This window comes from Pelodiscus sinensis, chromosome 16 (assembly GCF_049634645.1).
Source record: "Pelodiscus sinensis isolate JC-2024 chromosome 16, ASM4963464v1, whole genome shotgun sequence".
Taxonomy (NCBI): domain Eukaryota; kingdom Metazoa; phylum Chordata; order Testudines; family Trionychidae; genus Pelodiscus; species Pelodiscus sinensis.
The window spans coordinates 3822698-3842760 of NC_134726.1; the positions used below are offsets into that span (position 1 = coordinate 3822698).

General features: G+C 46.8%; 1 protein-coding gene across 1 annotated transcript in view; it reads left to right on the plus strand.

The window, feature by feature from the left end:
* The window catches only part of LOC102450186 (uncharacterized), a 33318-nt gene extending 19226 nt beyond the window's left edge, over positions 1-14092 (plus strand). Inside the window, 2 exon segments of the mRNA XM_075899111.1 lie at positions 385-1452; positions 12404-14092. Of these exon segments, the coding sequence (XP_075755226.1) occupies positions 385-1452; positions 12404-13406 (2071 nt within the window). The 3' untranslated portion in view covers positions 13407-14092.
* The last annotated feature ends 5971 nt before the right edge of the window (positions 14093-20063 follow it).

Sequence of the window (20063 nt, forward strand, 5' to 3'; positions counted from 1 at the left end):
TAACCCTGACAGACCGGATCCAGCCCGTGGGCTGATATTTGCCCACCTCTGGTTTTTAGGATGCTAACTTTCTGAGAACTAGTATGAGTATGAGTATCTCTTCAAGCTGGAATCACACCCTCAGGCTCAAAGTATAGCCCTACCCTGTGGGGTCACCTGTAACAATCACAGGTATCATATGTTCTTATTTTTAAATACAATTTTCAGGTTGTGTCCTTGTTCTAAGGTTTCTTTCTCCCCTGTGACTCATCTCTGGATTCTCATTTTATTTACTAGATGATGGGCTTGAAAGAATGAGAAGGAGACTCTCCAACAGGAAGGTCCTGTGTCAATGGAACCACAAGGCATGTTATCACAAATACCCCAAAGGAATATTTCCCAGAGTTCTGAGCAGGGCAAAGCCTATAAAGGTCAACGCAGATTGGAAAAGCATCTAAGAACTCCAGGGAAGAGACAGAGTAAGTCAGCTGCATGTGAAAGAACTTTCAAGACACTGCCAGGCATTGTCCAACAGGTTAATCCCATGAGGAGGAAATCAGCAGTATGTGCTGATTGTGGGAAAAGCTTCAGGGTGAGCTCAAACCTCAGACAGCACCAGAGAATCCACACTGGAGAGAAACCCTTTGGATGTGCCGAGTGTGGAGAAAATTTCCGGCAGCGCTCGCATCTTATTCAGCATCAGAGAATCCACACAGGGGAAAGACCCTATGAATGCACTGAGTGTGGGAAAAGCTTCAGTATGAGCTCAAAACTCATTCGGCATCAGATAATCCACACTGGAGAAAAACCCTATAAATGTGCCGAGTGTGGGAAGAGCTTCAGTGGGAACTGGCAGCTCATACAGCATCAGAGAATCCACACAGGGGAGAGACCCTATGAATGCGGCGACTGTGGGAAGACTTTCAGCGTGAGCTCGGCCCTTACTCGGCATCAGAGAACCCACACTGGAGAGAAACCTTATGAATGTGCCGAGTGTGGGAAAACTTTCAGTCAGAGCTCAGAGCTTATGAAACATCAAAGAGTCCACACTGGCGAAAGACCCTATGAGTGTGCTGAGTGTGGGAAGAGTTTCACGGTGAGCTCTGCCCTCATTCAGCATCGCAGATTCCACATGGGGGAAAGACCCTATGAATGTGCTGAGTGTGGGAAAAATTTCACGGTGAGCTCACACCTCATTCAGCACCAGCGATTCCACACGGGGGAAAGACCCTATGAATGTGCTGACTGTGGGAAAAGCTTCCTTTGGAGATCAGCCCTTCTTCGACATCAAAGAATCCACACAGGGGAGAGACCCTATGAATGTGCTGAGTGTGGGGAAAGCTTCCGTCAGAGCGCACACCTCATCCAGCATCGCCGAATCCACACTGGGGAGAGACCCTTTGAATGTGCCAGCTGTGGAAAGGGCTTCACTGTGAGCTCTGCCCTCATTCGACATCAGAGAATCCACACTGGGGGAGATTCCTAAGAGTGGTCTGAAACTGGGGAACTCTTCATGTCCGATATCCTGCCAGGGTCTCCCAGTGGATGGAAGCCAATTGTGTTTCACTTTGGGGCCACCAGGCTTTTCCCTGCTCCTAGTGAATGAAAAATGCCTTGCTGAGGGTGGGGTAGTTGAATTGGACAAAGAGGTAGGGTTGGTGCTGGAAGAAGAGTTGTGTAGGGCCCGGGGGATTGTGTGGTGGAAGCCAGAAGAGGGACTAGGACAGTATTTCTTAAACTGTGTTCCGTGGAGAACATCAGAGTTCAAAATGGCCACCCTTAGAGGGGCAGGTGACCTTTTTCCCCCTGACCTTTTTTTTTGGGGGGGGGTCAATAACTTTTCTCTGCCCCTCCCCCCCTTTTTTTACTCTCAACAAAAAATCTTTGGTGTTCCTCATAAAAAAAATTGTTCGATGTTCCTCAGTCTTAAAAAGTTTAAAAAACACTGGACTAGGAGGGGCTGAGGGATGGGGCATTTGGGCAATGGAATGGGAATAGGCAGTGTAATTAATGAATAGTTATTTTAGTCATTTTTAATATATTTAAGGAGAATGAAAAAATGAGCACAGGGTGGGGCCTCAGACATTTTACTGTGGGAAATAAGTTGGAGCATCTTCTAGCCGATAGAGCAGAAGGTGGAAAATCAGGGCTCTGGGGTTCTAGTCCCAAGTCTTTCACAAACTCATTTGGTAACTCTGGGCAGTTCACGTCACCTTGCTGTGCCTTAGTTTCCCCCTTCATCTGTAAAATGGAGACAATAATATTAATGAGAATCACCCTCACAAAAAGATATTATATAATGTCTATATAAAAGTAGTGCCCAGAGGCCTCATTAGGAATTGGGGCTGTATTATGCTAGGTGCTGTCTAATGAGGTTTGCACAGTTTCTGCCCATAAGACTTTACAATGTGAGACCCAGCTTCCTTCTCTGGGATTTAATAGCCCTAATTACTTTCAAGATTTTTTCTGTAAGTTATGGGCTTTAACGTTTTTTTTGTGAGTTCAGGGAGTATGGCTGTGTGGTGTGTGTGTGTGTGTGTGTTGAAATCTAAGTTTCACAGGGTATCTGAGTTTAATTCTAACTTCAAAAAATATCATCTTATATTTTTTTTAAAGTTCTAATAAAAGCTGTTTAAAAAAATCCATATCTCCTCCAGTTTCCTGGAAACTTTCTCATAGTCAAGTAGTATGTCAAAAAGATCCACAGCTCCACTCAGTGGAATCTCATCTGTGTCCAGCCCATTCACGAATGCTTGAGATCAAGACTCAAATGTGAAATCAAGACATTTTTCAGCTCTGATTTCATTAAAGAAATTTCACCCTGGTAATTAATGTAACTACGTGTGGCGGAGTCCCTACTCAGACCCTTTAGCCTGGGACACCTTCTGGTGCAGTCACCTGTGTTTTTATTGTCAGTTCCCATCACCTTCTATTTACCAAGCTCCTCTGTCTGCCTAGGAGCACACTCAGCCACACCCTGGTTCCTTGCCCATTTCCTGGCTTCCTTCCTTATCTAGTCCTCACCCAGCGAGGCCTACAGCTGCTTCCAATAGCCCTTCTGGCCTGGACTGCTCAGCTGTTTCCCATCAGCCTCTTTAGCCTGGCTACAGTGGCAGAGCTCTGGCTTAGCCAGCACTCTGCTGGATATAGACACACTGCATAACATAAAAGGGGCTGTCATCTGAGCAGCTCAAACCAGTAACAACTCTTTAGTGGCAGCAGGGCAAATTTCCTTCAAGTAGACAGGGCCTTCCAGCAGGGATGGCTCCTTTCTGAGAGGCTGGTCTCCACAGGGAAAACCTGCCAGTGTCTCCTGCATCTGTCATAGAATCATAGAACACTAAAACTGGAAGGAACCGCGAGAGGTCATCGAGTTCAGTCCCCTGCCCTTATGGCAGGACCAAGCACCATCTAGATCATCCCTGACAGATGTCGGTCCAACCTGCTCTTAATATCTCCAGTGATGGAGATTCCACAACCTCACTAGGCAATTTATTCCGGTGCTTAACCACCCTGTTGTCTCATTGTGGTTTCCATTTATATTTAAGTATTCAGCAAGCTTTTCTTGAATTAAGAACTTATTTAAGATGTTCTGGTCAGACTCCTTCCCAAGCTTTTGGTCCCCATCAGATGCTTAGCTCCTGCCACTGTTTTTTGGTGCTTTTCAGAATACCCTAGTCTCCTGTTAAGCAAAGAGAATGTGAGGACTCTAAGCACAACACTCAGCTAGCTCATTCTATCTCAAAGACACCCTGTCATGGCTCCTTCCCCACTCTGGCATGATAAATGCAGAAGTGGGGGCTAGCAAGGGTACCCCAAAGCCTTATCTACCAGGCTTTGGTATAAAACTTCCCCCAAGATCTTAAAAACCCTAGATCTTGGGAATAAAACTTCCGCTGCCACCACCCAAATGTTGATAAAGAAATCAGGGGAAAGATCATTTGGGAAATCTTACCCCTAAAATAAAAATCAAGGCACACAATTAACCACTGCCAGGTTAATAAAAAGAAAAGAAAGAACTTTTATTATTACAACAATATTCCTGTTGCAAACATAATGACTAGATAGGGAGGTAACAAAATATACTCATGGAGAAACTCCATGGGCCTAGAACTTAGTTACAAAGAAAAGCCAAAACATCTTTTAAACAGTGCCAGATCTCAGATCCCATACCCAATCCTTAAAACAATAAAACCTAACGAAACTGCCTAAACTTTACCCTACTTACAGAAAATGAAGAATGGTGTCTTGGAGAGAGAGAGAGAGAGAGAGACATGCTTGTCCCTCTCTGTAGCTGCAGAGAACTCCCCCTGAGACAAAAGGAGAAAAGAAAAAAAACCCAAATTCCTTTGTCCCAGTTTGAAAAGTCCCACCTACATTCTTATTGGTCACTCCACCTGGCTAGGTGTAGTTAACCCCTTAATCCCCAGGCTGCTGGCTAACCCTCATAATCATGACACACACACCCCCCCCATGGAGGTTCTGGCACCATAGATGGGGCTTATAGCTGCATCTCAACAGCTGGGCTCTGATTACATTCACCCACTTGTCTTTGCACAGATCAGCAAACTGAGATTATTGGCGAAAACATCTGACACGTGTTAAAATCTTAAAATTATTGGACAAATCATTTTAGTTTGTTTTATACTCGCCTTAGCCACTTGGTCTGTATAGGAGCAAACATCATTGCCATCTAGCCAAAAAATGCATCTAGCCCCTTCTACTCCCTACACAAAAATCAAAACAAAAGACGCTGATGGAGACTTGTAGGACGTGGGACCAATTCCCAATCAGAATCCCAGGCTGGACTGAGGAGGAAGATCCTACTGAGGGAACCTTGACAAGTAATGTCTCTTTTCATAATATATTATTACTAGATTTACCTGGTATTGCTTGGGTCCTTAAATCAATTCAATTTTGTTTTTCTTAATTTAACTCATTGCTCTGGGGTGGGACTGGGGAGGACAGGTTTGGGGTGCAGACTGCCCTGGGGAGAGAGGACAACCCCAGGCCTCTCTCACCACAGCAGGTTGGGCCCAGGTGAGAAGTGCCTGTCCATGGCTGCTGCAGCTCCAGGGGGCTGAGCTGGGGGAGGGGTGCATGTCTCCTGGCTGGGGCAGGTGCCGGTTTCTCTCTCCCCAGCCGGATTGCTCCATTCCTCAAACTCTTCACTTTCCCCTCACTCCCTGATGAAGGGGAACAGCCAGATTGTTGAATGTCCAGTTTGCAGTGCCGCAGGCTCCCTGTTAGCTACTGTGCAGTCTGCAGGGAAGCACCTGAGCCAGCTTGTCCTAGCGGTAGGAGCTACTGGGGGAGAGGTCTGTGTTCTGCCCTGCCCCTCACCCAAAGGTGCAGCTCCCATTGGCTGGATCAGGGCAGGGGGGCACTACTCCTGGGAAGCCTAGCGAGCAGGGGTGGCTGGTGATCCAACTGCCCAGGGTGACTAGTTACAGCCCCTCCCCTTCTGCTCCCATGTTTTGCAGCCATGGTTCTCCCAGCACCTGGGCAGTGCAGTGACCACATGGCCATCCCAATGCACCAGGCAGCTCGGTCAAGGGGCAGAATGCAGGGGTGTCCCTAGGGGCAGGGAATGGAAGGGGGTTGGAGAGTGGGCAGGGGTCCTAGGGCTGGGTGATGGCACAGGCAGAAGAGGGAGATTCCAGCCCACAAAAGCCTGTGCCCAAATAAATGTTAGTCTTTAAGGTGCCACAGGACTCCTTGTGCTTGCTGAAACAGACTAACATGGCTCCCCCTCTGAAACTTGTCACCAATCCAAGTTGTTAGCCAAACAGCAGGCTTTTACTATGTTACTAAGCAATTAAGTTATCAATTTGCACCAAGTTAACTTATTTGCAGTGAGAATAATCTAAGATATAAACTATATTTGCATACTGTTTCCACTCCAACTCATCTGATGAAGTGGGTTTTGCCCATGAAAGCTCATGAGGCTATATATATTTTTTGTTAGTTTCTAATGTGCCACAGGACTACTTGTTTAAATACAAATTGTGCCATCCTAAATGAAACAATGAATTCACTACCAAGGTCTGAGTATCACTAATCTATACATTAGGGCGAATGGGCAGTTCTGAAATTGTTGCACAAGCTGGGGGTGGGCAGGGGAAATTCAAATATCAAAGGAAAGACTTGACACCATGCTGTAATCTTTTTTTTAATCTGTTGATTTTAGAGGCTCTGACTCATGATCCTGAACTTTTGAAGTTGGCAATACTGCGATTACTTGCTCTGCCCTGCTGTGTTGGGATGGCAGCCAGGCACACTGCATAGCCAATGCTGCCTATTCAGTGAACAGAATACCAGCTACTGGTGACTGCTGGCGCTTGAAAAATTTGGACTGTTGCTGTATTTAGAAATGTCCTGAAATTGGAGCATATGTCGGAATTATAGCAGACACACTGGAATTGCCAAAGTATTATTTTTAAATTTCCTCTGGCTCTCACTGGAGAGCGTTTCTTAGAACTCTCCCTGTCTTTTAAAGACAGATTTAAAGAACGGAACTTATATTTAACAAATTGCAACATAAAAGATCCAGATGAGAAAGCAGTTTCAGCACTCAGCCAGATCGGGTCAGCATCTGGTCTTGTGGGGAGACCTTTGTTTGGTGGATTCATCTGGATTTTCAAAAGCCAAATGTCAAAATTCCAGCCATCTTGTAGTGTTTTTGCAGCCAAAACTATTCCAAGTGAAAAATTTTTATTGATCCAGAGTAGAACACGTGGTGGTGTTTGAGGCTATGTCTAGACTGTAGCTCTTTTCCAGCATACTGGAGGTATCCTGGAAAAGCTATGCCCTGTCCACTTATCCGAAAAAAAAATCCAAAAAGTGGACATGTTCTTTCGCCATCCCTGTAAACCTCATTCCACGAGGAAGAAGGGATGGCTTGAAAAAGATGTTTTTTCTGATATTTAGTGCCATATAAACATGCCAAATTTCAGAAAAGCCTCTTTCAAAAGAAAAGCGGAAAGTAATACACAAATTGCAGTTGCATATCTTTTTCTGTCTTTTCTTTGTAGTGGAGCCTGGGTGTAGTTCTGACCTGTCTTGAGAAGTATGCAGCTCCATTGTAGTCGTATTTATAATGTCGAAAACGTTCTAATTGAAAAGCAACATTTGGCCAGTGCATGGCATACATACTGTATCTTTGGCTTGTCTTCTGAGGATGACGTCTTTTGGCAATATTCATGGGAACTTTCTTTCTCTTTCTGACCTTCCCTGTTGTCTTAATTTCATCCCAGTTACATTTGCTGTCATAAAAGAGAATGCTCAGGTATTCTTCAATTACAAATCCCCTGCATCTCCACGGAAATGACTGGAAACATTTTGTTTTAGCCAAGCCCATCAGATAGTCTTGTCCTCTAAGAGTCTACACGTGTTGTCACTATTGTTGTCAGAATTTTGGACAACTCTTGTATTGATAACAGATTTGATTTTAGTGTAACAAGCAAATAAAAACGCACGTGATCCTGGAATGACACAAAGTGACATAGATCCAGTGCTACTGTTTTGGGGACTGAATCCACCACACGTAGTGGCAAAACAGGTCTTTGCGGCCCCAGGTTAGCCCGACTCCGTGCAGAGAGCGGGTACAGTACTTCGCTTTTGCGTGTAGACACGAAACCGGAGCCTGTGGGATTGCCTCTCGTTCGAGCCCCCTCCCCTGCGCAGCGCTGGGAGCAGGGCGAGAGGCTGCTCTTGTCACATGACCATCCCTGGATTCTTAATTACGACCGCTGTCACGTGACACGGGCCAGCGTGCGGCTGCCTCATTTTCCCGCGGGCGCGGCCGCCCCGCACTCCCGGCTCCTCCCGCGGGGCGGGGTAAGATTCTCGGGTCCGGCGGGGGGGTTGGGGGGGGGGTTAATTGTAACTAGCCCCGGTCTAGACTCTCGGCTCCAGAACTGGGGAACGTGGCTCTAATCCCGCCCCCCCCCCGGTCTGCTCCACGTGCGAGCGCCGGACCGGCTGCTTTCCCCGGCACACACCGGGTCGTGGTCCCGTTGACCCTGGCGGGAGGCGATAGGCAGGAAGCGAGAGGGATGGAGACCGGGGCGATAGTGAGACGGAGCCCACGCTGCTGAGCAAATGCCCTGCGCTTAGGGATGTCGTGGGGGAAATTCCCCCGGGGGAGTTCGGTGTTCTGCTCCTTGGCCTGTATTCGGATTCTCTTCGGGGGGGGGGGGGTTACACAGAGGTCTTGGCTCATCTCGCCTCCTCTGCACAGGAGGAAAGGGACGGAGTGGGGCTCAGTAAAACAGGGGCAGGGAACCTTTTCTGGAGCGGGGGCCGCTGACCCACAGAAAAATCATCCAGGGGCTGCACACAAGTGAGAAGCCAAACCAAAACCCCCTCGCTGACAGCCCTCAGCCGAGGATAAAGACGCTGTCCTCGTTCCCCTCGCACAGCAGTGCCTAAGGCGCCCCAGCCTAGTCGATTTTGTGTGTTCCAGCCCAGTGGTGGTGGTGGGGGGGGGGGTGATGGACTGGAGCACCAATTCGGGTCCCCAATGCTGGGAGCAGCCCTGAGTCTCAGGGACCAAGGCCAGGCAAGCTGGGGGCCACATGTGGCCCTTGGGCCTGAGGTTCCCCACCCTCTGGTTTAGCAGTTCTGTGCCCAAGGAAAACCTGCAGATAATTTAGCATTACAGTGAACCAACCCCCCTTCTGGAACGTCTCCAGTTACCTGGATCATCCTGGCTGGGTAGAACAGTTCCTGTGTATCACGCCAGGTCGCCTGTTACATTGAGATGGACTATACAGGCTGACTGTCACTAAACAGTAAGAAGGACTGAGGTTCGGTGTACAGAGACCTCCGCCTGCTTCATGCCAGTTTATTAAAGACACAGAAAGGGGGAAAACAGTGAAAGCATAGGCAATGTAAAGTATTAAGTAAGGCTTTCATTTTAACAACTTTTCTTCTTACCTTTCTCTCTAGCTCAGTGGTTCCCAAACTTTTCGGCATCACGCCACCTTTCTGATTTTTGAGAAACCCTCACGCCCCCCCCAAAAAATAGCAGCAAAACTTGGGGTGGAATTGACGGGGGTGTATGTGGCTGGGTCGCCTCGCGCCCCCCTCTCGAATTTCTTCACACACCCCAGTTTGGGAACCCATGCTCTAGCTGGAGAGAGCTTTAGAAGCAAACACCCCTTATTTGACAGTCTCTTTGGGTACGCCTACACTGGTGCTATTTTGGGATACTTCGAAATATCTTTTGAAATAACAGGCACACTATTTTGATGTCCCTGTAAACCTCATTCCATGAGGATTGCGATGTTTCGGAATAGTGGTTTATTTTAAAATTTGGCACTGTGTAGGACAGTGCCAAATTATGAAATAAGCTATTTTGAAATACACTCGAAATAAGCTTCAGGGCGTCCCTGCTATAAGTAGGCCCAGTATACATCCATTCCACACTAAAGTTGTTGATGTTTGTAGGAACTGATGCATTATAAGTCCTCCCATTCCCCGCTATAAATCATGCGAAACACTCACCCAATTTGCTTAAATGGAAGTCAGCCGTGGGAAAAAAAATTACCCGCTTTCAGTTGTTTCGCTATAAGTCCAAGTTTTTTGGAAGGTATCTTGGACTTACAGCGAGGATGGCCTGTACGCCGTTTGTGTAGGGCAATTTGCATAGCTTATTTCGAGCTCAGGGTGCTGTGTAGACGCACCCTTAGATAGTATCAAAGATGATCCTTTGGGAGGCAGACAAGAAGTTAATTGAGGTGGGAGGGAGCTATTGTTAAAGACTTCTCCCATTTCCTTTCAGATGGTATTGTGGATTCCGCTAGAGCTGGGAGGTCACCTGAGTCCCTCACTCTGACCTGTTTTGGTCAGGACATCTCTTGAGATGACAAAAACCCAGGGTCCCAAGAGGAGGGGAGGTGTGGCAGACATGATGGTGAAGCTTGCTACAGTAATCTCTCTGTTATTGTCCCCCTCTCATCAAGGACCAAAAAACGGGAGTGAGTCTTGAGGAAACAGTCATGTGCAGAGCTACAGAGAGGGGCCTTTAGGGTGAAAGGCTGGGGGCCCTCTGCAAGAACCTTATGCAAGAAAATGATCAGATTCTGTTAGCAGTGGTGAAGGATTTATGTACCCATATTTATTAGGAGGTTTGTAGTCTCTGGTGTTTCCAGGGTGACTTCAGCTCTGGGGTTTTCTCTGATTCTTGGAAGGTGGAAACATTCTACACTAGAGCTGTCAAGCAGCCCAAAAATGACTATATGACTGAGTAGTTTAAAACAAACAAAAGGAAGTTTTTTTTTCACTCCGCGCACAATCAACCTGTGGAACTCCTTGCCATAGGATGTTGTGAAGACTAGGACTTTAACGGGGTTCAAAAAAGAGCTAAATAAATTCATGGAGGTTAGGTCCATCAGTGGCTATTAGCCAGGATGGGTAGGGATGGTGTCCCTAGCTTCTGTCTGGAAATGGATGACAAGGGAAGGATCATGTGAGGATTACCTGTTGTGTTCCCTTCCTCTGGGGCATCTGGCATTGGCCACTGTTGGCAGACAGGACACTGGGCTAGATGGACCTTTGGTCTGACCCAGCATGGCCGTTTTTGTGTTTTGAGTTTGTCTCGCCTTTGGAGTTCTTTCTTTATTTTGTCTCTTTTCCTTCCTCCCTCCCTCTCTCTCCCTGCTTATTTTCTTCTCTCTCAATCCCCCTTGCTTTCCCTGATTCATGCTTTCTCCTCCCTTTTCCCTTCTTCTCTCTTAAATTTTATCTCTATTCTTCATTTTTCAATACTCTCTTCACTTCCCTGCCAACACAGTTTCTTCTTCTTTCTCACATCAGCCATGGTCTGTTATGCACAGATCTGGCCACTTACACACCAGTCATCCAGCCCCTCGGGCCCACATCTCTCACACGTTAGTCACCTTTATATACAGAGCCCAGTCTCACACCACCTTATTTCCCTCTTTGGCTAGCGGAATCTCTCCCAGAGGGGTCCTGAGAGCCTTCTCAATTAGCCCATCCATGTGGGAGTGGCAGAGATAGTCTTCCCTAAGCTCCATGGAGCAGTAGGGTAAGAATGGGGAGACCGGAAGTAGCCTCTCTCCCTCAGGAAGGGAAAGCATCTCTGAGCCCTTGTTCGTTGTCCTTTCCCCAGGGTGAGGTACGGGCAGCGGCAGCCCTGCTGGACAAGTGAGTGGGCGCAGGCAGTGCTTTCAGCCCCGTTGGCCTAGGTAAGGGGGCCACCCCCCTCAGCAAATGACTGGCGACGTGCTCCCAGTTATATATTCACGTGGGCTTGTGCGCAGTAGATCTGGAGACACCACACTGTTGCCAATCTTCCTCTGGCCAGGGCTTCCAAGCGGGAAAGATCTGTGACGTTGACCTATAAGCTGGTCAGTCACGCTCAGAGAATGGCTGTCCCTCGATTCTTGGGGCTGGTCCTGTTCTCAAGCAAGTGCAAGTGGCGTATTGATACTCTCCCATAGTCCGGCCATGTGTGGAGAGCTCTAAATCTCCTATGGTGGGCACAACACATTTCACAGTACACTTGACTTTCGTGGGAGCTATTTCCTTTCCCTGCGGATGAAATGTCCCCCCCACACAAAGAGAGGGGCAGGATTTTTTGTAGCAAAATGTGACAAATCCTGATCTTGTTAGGATTTCCTACCCTGGGCATCATTTCCAATGACAAAACCCAACATCATCTCCCTGCTAGAATGAGAGGAAGAGCCATGGGTTCTCGATCTCCAGCGCTACGAGGAAAAGGGGATGCTGAGTGGCACCTGTGCAGGTGAGGCATAAGCTAAACTGTCTGGAGAACTATCAGAGAGTAGAATGAAACTCTGGAATTCCTCCAGATATGCTGCGAGCTCACGCCACTTTGTCCCATTATCATAATCAACATTCATCATGTTCTTAAGGCAGATATCTCTGAGGGCTTCCCAGCCATCTTCATTGACTTCAGGTGGGAGTCTGTGACCTCATTTGGTTTTTATCTGAGAATTCAGATTAGGGATCTAATCAAGTAGTCGAGTCAACTACTCACTCCCCCCCCCCACACACACACCTTGCTGCCTCTGTATCAGAGGCAGCAATGGGGTGAGGAACAGGAGCTGGTGCTACGGAGAGCTGGCTTAAAAGGTGCTCCCTGCCCCTCACCGCGCTGCTGCCTCTATCATTTTATTTTAACAGGTGGTGGGATCGTGAGTGAGAATGAGAAGGGGAATCCGTACCAGGAAGGTCTTGTGTCAATGGAACCACATGGCACATTATCGGGAGCATCCCAAAGGAATGTTTCCCAGAGGCCTGAGCAGGATAACGGTCATCGCCGATGAGAAAAGCATCAAAGAACTCCACCAGGGAAGAGATGAGGAAAATCAGCTGCATGTGAAATAGGTTTTAGGAAACTACCAGACATTATCCAGCTGGGAAATCCTAAGATGGGGAAATCAATAATATGTGATGACTGTGGGAAAAGCTTCCGGCTGAGATCAAACCTTAGACAGCATCAAAGGGTTCACACTGGAGAGAAACCCTATGGATGTGCTGAGTGTGGGGAAAGCTTTCGGCAGCGCTCGCATCTTATTCAGCATCAGACAAAGCACACGGGTGAGAGACCCTATGAATGTACTGAGTGTGGGAAAAGCTTTAGTATGAGCTCAAAACTCATTCGGCATCAGATAATCCACACTGGAGAAAAACCCTATAAATGTGCCGAGTGTGGCAAGAGCTTCATTGGGAACTCACAGCTTATCTTGCACCAGAGAGTCCATACAGGGGAGAGACCCTACAAATGTGATGAGTGTGGGAAGAGCTTCAGTGTGAGCTCAGCTCTTACTCAGCATCAGAGAATCCACACGGGAGAGAGACCTTACGAATGCGCCGAGTGTGGGGAACGATTCCGGCAGCGCTCGCACATTATTCAGCATCAAAGAATCCACACTGGCGAGAGACCCTATGAGTGTGCTGTGTGTGGGAAGAGTTTCACGGTGAGCTCTGCCCTCATTCAGCATCAGCGATTCCACACAGGGGAAAGACCTTATGAATGCGCTGAGTGTGGGAAAAGTTTCACGGTGAGCTCACACCTCATTCAACACCGGAGAGTCCACACAGGAGAGAGGCCCTATGAATGTGTTGACTGTGGGAAAAGCTTCCTTTGGCAATCAGCCCTTCTTCGACATCAGAGAATCCACACAGGGGAGAGACCCTATGAATGTGCCGACTGTGGGGAAAGCTTCCGTCAGAGCGCACACCTCATCCAGCATCGCCGAATCCACACTGGGGAGAGACCCTTTGAATGTGCCAGCTGTGGGAAGGGCTTCACTGTGAGCTCTGCCCTCATTCGACATCAGAGAATCCACACTGGGGGAGGGAAACCTTAACAATGGGCTAAAAGCAGGCAAAGCTTCATATCAGAGATCCCTCCAGAGTTTCCCAATGGATAGTAGCCAAACAGTTCTTGCTTGGAGTCCATAAGACTCTTCTCTCTCCACAGAGAATGAAAAAAGCCTTGTGGAGGCTGAAGTGTAGGTGGTCAAGTTAGAAAAAGAAGAAATGTTGGTGCCAGGAGATGTCATGTAGGGGCCTACGTTGTGGAGGAGTAACAGCTAAGTTGAGTTAGGGGGTTACTTCGAACTCCCGTTTCACTGCTGCATGTAGACATGGGCAGTTACTCCGGGCTAGTCAATTTCCAAAATGGCGACCGCCCAGGAACATGCTAATGAAGCACGGGATATTTAAATCCCGTGCTTCATTTGCAATTTCGGGTGCCCTCATTAGCCTCCCTAGTTCGAACTAGAGGGCTAGTGTAGACATACCCACAGGGATGTTGTAGGCTTATATTACAGTAGTGGCCATAGGTCCCAATGACAGCCAAGGCCATGATGTGTAAGGTGCTGCGCAAACAGAATGACATGGATCCTGCCTGAAAGAGTTTACTGCTTAAAAAAACAGCTTATTTTTCTTGGGATTCTCTTGTGCCTATTACTGACCTGGAATATGAACCGAATAAGGATCTTTTTTTCATTTTTCCTCTGAGTGAGGTTATTCCTGTACCTGGAAATTCTGTAGCATATCAGGTTATAATTTATGTTTATTATTTTAAAAAATTCCTAATAAAAACTATCTTAAAAATCCAAGTCTTCTCCAGTTTCCTGGAAATGTTCTTATTGTCAAGCAGTGTGTCAAAAAGATCCCCAGACTAGGTTAGCACAAATTAAGGATGTTAACTAGTGGTTAATTGACTAGTCAAGTAGTCGATGGAATTTCCATCGACTACTCGACTAGTTGATAGGCATGTCTGCATTCCTCCTTTGAAATGTATAAGAGCCCCTGGTAGGGCTCTTGTACATTTCAAAGGAAGAATGCGGAATTCTGCATGCAGCCTGGGGCCAGCTGGAAATCTCAGTGCTCTGGGTAAGATAATGGAGCAGCTAATACAGGACTTAATAAAAAAAAAGGGGGGTGGTGATACAACGAATGCCAATCAACCTGAGTTTATTGAAAACAGATGCTGTCAAACTGGATTTTTATGCGATTAGTTTGGTTAATGAAAGTAACCAAATAGAATTGGACTTTTACAAGGCATTTGCCATGGTACTGTGCAATAGTTTGATTAGAATTATATAAAACTAACATAGCACATATTAAATTGATTAAAAATGATCTGACTGATAGATCTCAAAATGTAGGCCTCAACAAGCAGATGTGTTCTTACTAGGGTTCTGTAGAGATCAGTTCTTTTTAAAAATGTTATCAGCGACCTGGAAGAAAACACAAAATCATCACTGATAACATTTGCAGATGACACACAAAGCGAGGCATGGCGAGTAGATTACAAGCCGGCACAGCCGCGCAGCGTGGTCTGCATATGTGCAGCGGGGTCTGTGTATGCGCAGTGTGCCAAACCGTGCGGCTGGTGAGCAGGGCTTGCCATGGCTTGGCGAGCCCTGGTGATAGGCATAAGGAGCCCAATCTATTGTTTAACCAAGAGATGCTTAAGAGTGACTTGATCAAAGTTTACAATGATCTACATGAGGAACACATATTTGAAAATGGGCTCTTTAGCAGAGAAAGGTGGGAAAAGATCCAGTGACAGTAAGTTGAAGCTAAACACATTCAGATGGGGGATAAAGCATCCATTTTTAACAGTGTGGGTAATTAACCATTGGAAAAATTTACCCAGGCTTATAGCAGATTCTCCATCACTGGCCATTTTAAAATCAAGATTGGATGCTTTTCTAAGAGGGATGCTCTAGGAATTATTCTCAGGAAGTTTTATGGCCAGTATTCTATAGGAGATGAGACTAGAGGTAGATGATCATGCTGGTCCCTGCTAGCCTTGGCATTTCTGTATCATTCTGGACCTCTTACAGTGTTTGAGGAGGAAGCAGGCGTCCAAGGCAACATGCTAAAATGACTTTAGTTCTTCCTGGAAGGATCCATCATCCACCCTACGTTTAGCAATGAGAAACTTCACCTCTAGCATTAGACCCTCGCTTGTGGAGTTCCATAAGACTCAACAGTGCCATGCAACAAGGTAGGCTAGCAGAGCACAAGGAATTTGGGACTACTCGGCATATGCGTAAATCGGAAACTGATTTTATTCAGGGTCAGAGAACCCAGATCTTCACTTCACAAGCCTGCAGGTGCCTGCAGGAACCAAGAACCTGGGAAATTCAGGGGGTGATTAATGCTGCTCCATTTGCTCTGCTGCTTTCCCCCGATCATCTGAACTGCATAACCACAGCAGTTCCAGCATCATTCCTCTTGGCTCCTTTGCAGTCAGCAAGGCTAGAAATGCACTTATTTCTTTGAGTAAAAGCTAAGAGATTTTGCCAATGCTGACAGTGTTGGGAAATCGTATCAGTGGAGTTTTGCCAGGCGTCCTTAACTTGAAAGGCAGAGTCTCGAGAAACAATTTAAACCTACTTACAAAAATGAGAACGTGAGCCAACTTCATTTAAACCCTTCAGTTCATATTACAATACTGTTTTAATCCCAGTGCGGGAAGAACCTGGCCTTTGTTTGCTCGGTAGCATAATCTCAGCCACACACACACCCTTCAGTCTAGTCTGTGAATGAAACCATCACTCTGTAGCTAAGCCTTGAGGCATTGAGCCCATTCAGCTCCCATCTTCAGGATCATTCCCATCTGCCGTGGAATCTTCTGATCCCAGCATTCCACCATTCTCCCATTCATAGATTCCAGGACGAGAAGAGACTGCTGTGATCGTTCAGTCTGGGCTTTTGTATAGCACAGGGCTTGAAACGTCCCCAAAATAACTCCTCGAGCAAAGCTTTTAGAAAAACAGACCATCTTTATTTGAAAAATTGCCAGCAATGGATACGCTACCGTGACTGCTGGTAAATTGTTCCGATGGCTAATTACCCTCACTTAGAAATGTACGCCTTATTGTCCAGGCTGAATGTGCAGCAGGCACAGCTGGGGGAAGAGTGCATGTCCCTTGTCTGGGGGACAGACAAACTCTCTGAAATATATAGTATATAGTAGATAGCTGGCCCTTTCTTCACCCCTGCGCCCTGCTGGCCCAATGAGGGTATAGCTAGCCTGGTCCCCATCTGGCTCCTTGCTGCCCCATCCCTGCCAGTAGTCATTCTACACGAGCCCTTTCCTTTTCCACATTATAGAAAACAATCAGATTCTAGGCACATCCCATTGTCCTGGCACAACCAACCCCTGACCTTGCTTTAAGTTATGATAAGAGGAAGTTGGCTACCGAATTTGGTGGTCCTAGCTCTTACCCTTTAGGAGGAGTTCTTGAACAAAGGGACTCAGACAGATGGACAGGCTGACAGACGCACATTTCTAAAATATATAGTAAGATTATATATCAGGGAGGCCACTCCAAGAATTTGGTAAGTGGTCAAGGGCCACTCTCTTCCATGATATTAATGGGGGAGATGTGAGATCTGGGAGGGAATTTGGGTGAAGGAGTGGGTTGTGAGTTGGGGCATGAGTATATAAGGGGGTGCAGGGATTTGGGGTATGATCTGGGGCAGGAAACTGAGGTACAGGAGGAGGTGTCAGGTCTGGGAGGGGGTATAGGTGCAGGAGAGCATTCTGCTCTGGAGGAGGGGTAGAGGTCAGGGCACAGGGCATGGGAGGGTGTTGTAACCTGGGGCAGAATGCAGTGGTTTAGGTGGTGACCTAGGATAGGAGGGGCTTGTGACCTGAGCCAGGGGATTGGCATGCAGGGTCTAGGAGGAGATATGGGTGAAGAAGCATGATTGTGAACTGAGTTAGGGATGCAGGTGAGAGGACAGAGGGTTGGGAGGAGGGTGTGGGTGGAGTGCCAGGTGCAGGCTCTGCCTGGGAGGTGCTTACCTTAGGCGGCTCCCAGCCATCAGCCCAGTGGAAGCCTCAGGCAGGCTCCCTGCTTGCCGCAGCCCCACATACCATTCAGAGTGGCCAACTGCAGGGGCCATGTGCTCTCTGTGTGTTGCACTCTCCTGGGGGAGGGACGGGGACTTCCACATGCTACCTTACAGGGAAACTAAGACAGGAATCCATGTTCTCAGGCTCAGGTTAGATGCCCCAGTTAGTCAATGAGTCCGGAATTTATTTAGCGCAGTTCAGTTCAGAGCAGCAGCTTATCCATGAGTGAAGGATATGAAAGCTGCATCCAACACAAAGGGTGGCAGGTGGCACTGAGAAACTGAGCAGCAGAACAAGTAAAACAGCAAATCCTTCTCTGTGTCTAATTCAGGAGTTCTCAACCTTCACCATCGTGGGAACCACCCCTTACTAAAGAGTGTCTTGTGGGCATTTCCCTCCAGTCATGACTGCCAACCTCCTATTTATGACTGCTTGCCCATCTCCTTTCCTTCCTCCCCCCTCTGTTTGCTTGCAGACTGATTTCCTTGTCATTCACCATCATATATCTTCTCCATGGCAACTGAAGCAATTTCTTACAAATCACATTCAGTGTTTTAGTATTTGTCATTTCCTTTAATGGAAAAGAACAGCGGGAAAAAAAGAAGAACCAGCAACATGCGGCCAAACAGCTTTCTGCGGTTGCCCTAAAAGGGCCAGAGTTTGTGACCTATTGTTTTAATTTAAGATTGTGGGGAGAGACTTTTCCTTGGGAGGCCGAGGAGGAGCTTGGGAGAGGAATTATTCTTCCAGGAGCCTGAGAAGCATGGGTCAAGAAATTCACTAAGGACAGAGGATTACAGAAATATCCAAAACACAAAACCTGCTAGCAATGGGGGATCTCTTGGAAATGTAATACGGCAAAACACAAAATGTCCATTAAGTTCTTGGAAGGTATTGTAGACAACTTTATCTTCCAAGACAAGACAACTTGTTCCAGGAAATGGAGGAAATAACTGGGGGACAGCTGTTTTTGACTTGATTCTCATGAATACGAAAGACTTGATAGGAAGCTGAAGGTGGAAGACAGTTTGGGTGAAAGCGACCATGAAATGATAGATTTCATGATTCTAAGGAAAGGAAGGAGTGAGAGCAACAGAATCAGGACAATGGATTTCAAAAAAGCAAATTCACTCGAAGTACTGGTAGATAAAGCCAGATGGGAAGAAAATTCTAAGGCCATGTCTTCACTGGGGGAAGATTGATGGTGCCATGATTGATCTTCCGGAATTCCATTTAGTGGATCTAGTAAAGGCCCGCTAAATCAAACTCAGAGAGTGCCCCTGTCATAGGTCCTCACCTTGCTCTTGTGGGGAGTAAGGGAAGCCAGTGGGGGAGTTTGCTCCCATCAGCTTCCTGCTGTGGGAACAAGGGGAAACTCTAATTAAGGCATGTCAACTCCAGCTATGTAATTAACAGTGCTGGAGTAGCATATCTTAATTTAACCTTCCTCTTTATTGTAGACATGGCCTAAGGGAAAGAGGAGTGTAAGTCATCGAGCTTGTTCTCAAGGAGACAATGTTAAAGGCACAACTGCAAATTATCCTTCTGAAAGGAAAGATAGGAAGATTATTAAGAGGCCAATATGGTTCCAACAGGAGCTCTTTAAAGACCCACAAATCAAAAAGGAATTTTACAAAAAGTGGAAACGTGGACAAATCACTAAGCAGGTATACAAAAGAATAGTACAAACCTGTAGGAACAAACTCAGAAAGGCTAAGGCACAAAATGAGTTAACTTAGCAAGGGTCAGCAAAGGTAATAAGTTTTTAAAATACACTAGGAGCAAGAGAAAGAGAAAGTGTAGGTTACTTTTCTTATGAGGAAATGAGTGAGCTATTTATTACCTATCTTGCTTTAATCTTAACCAAAGTGGTCAATGGTGACCCACTGAATAGAATTAATATTAACAAAAAAGGGAAAGATTAGGATAGGAATAGTTAGATAATTTAGAGTACTTAAGTCAGCAGGTCCTAATGACATGCATCCTAGGGTACTTAAGGAACTAGCTGAAGCAATTGCAGAATTGTTTGAGAACTCGTGCAGGATAGGTGAGGTCCCAGAAGAGGTAATGCCTACTTTTAAAAGGGGTGATAAACGAGGACCCAGGGAATTATAAACAGTCAGCCTAACTTTGATACTAAGCTATTGAAAACGATCAACTTATAAGCACCTGGAAAAGAATGGGCTTATAAGGACTTTCTGTCGTGGATTTGTGAGACCAAATCGTTCCCTATCAATCTGATTTCCTTTGTTGACTGAGAGTGCGGGGGGGGGGGGGGGGGCAGAGGGTGGGGTGATCTGGGGCTAGGAGAAGGGGCAGGATGGGAGGTGCGTGGATGGGTGCGATTGGAGGGTCAGTGAGTCTAGTCTATTGCCTAGCGCGGGGCGGGGGGAGTCTGGCAGGCCCTGGGGCGCTCAGTGCTGGTGACAGACAGGATGGGACACAGGGGCTACGTCTAGACTGGCATGATTTTCCAGAAATGCTTTTAATGGAAAAGTTTTCCGTTAAAAGCATTTTCGGAACAGAGCGTCTAGATGGGCACGGACAATTTTCCGCAAAAGCACTTTTTGCGGAAAAGCATCTGTGGCCAATCTAGATGCGCTTTTGTGGAAAACAAATCTCAGCTGTCTACACTGGCCCTTTGGCACAAAACTTTTGCGCAAAGGGGACTTTTGCCCGAAGGGAGCAGCGTAGCATTTCTGCA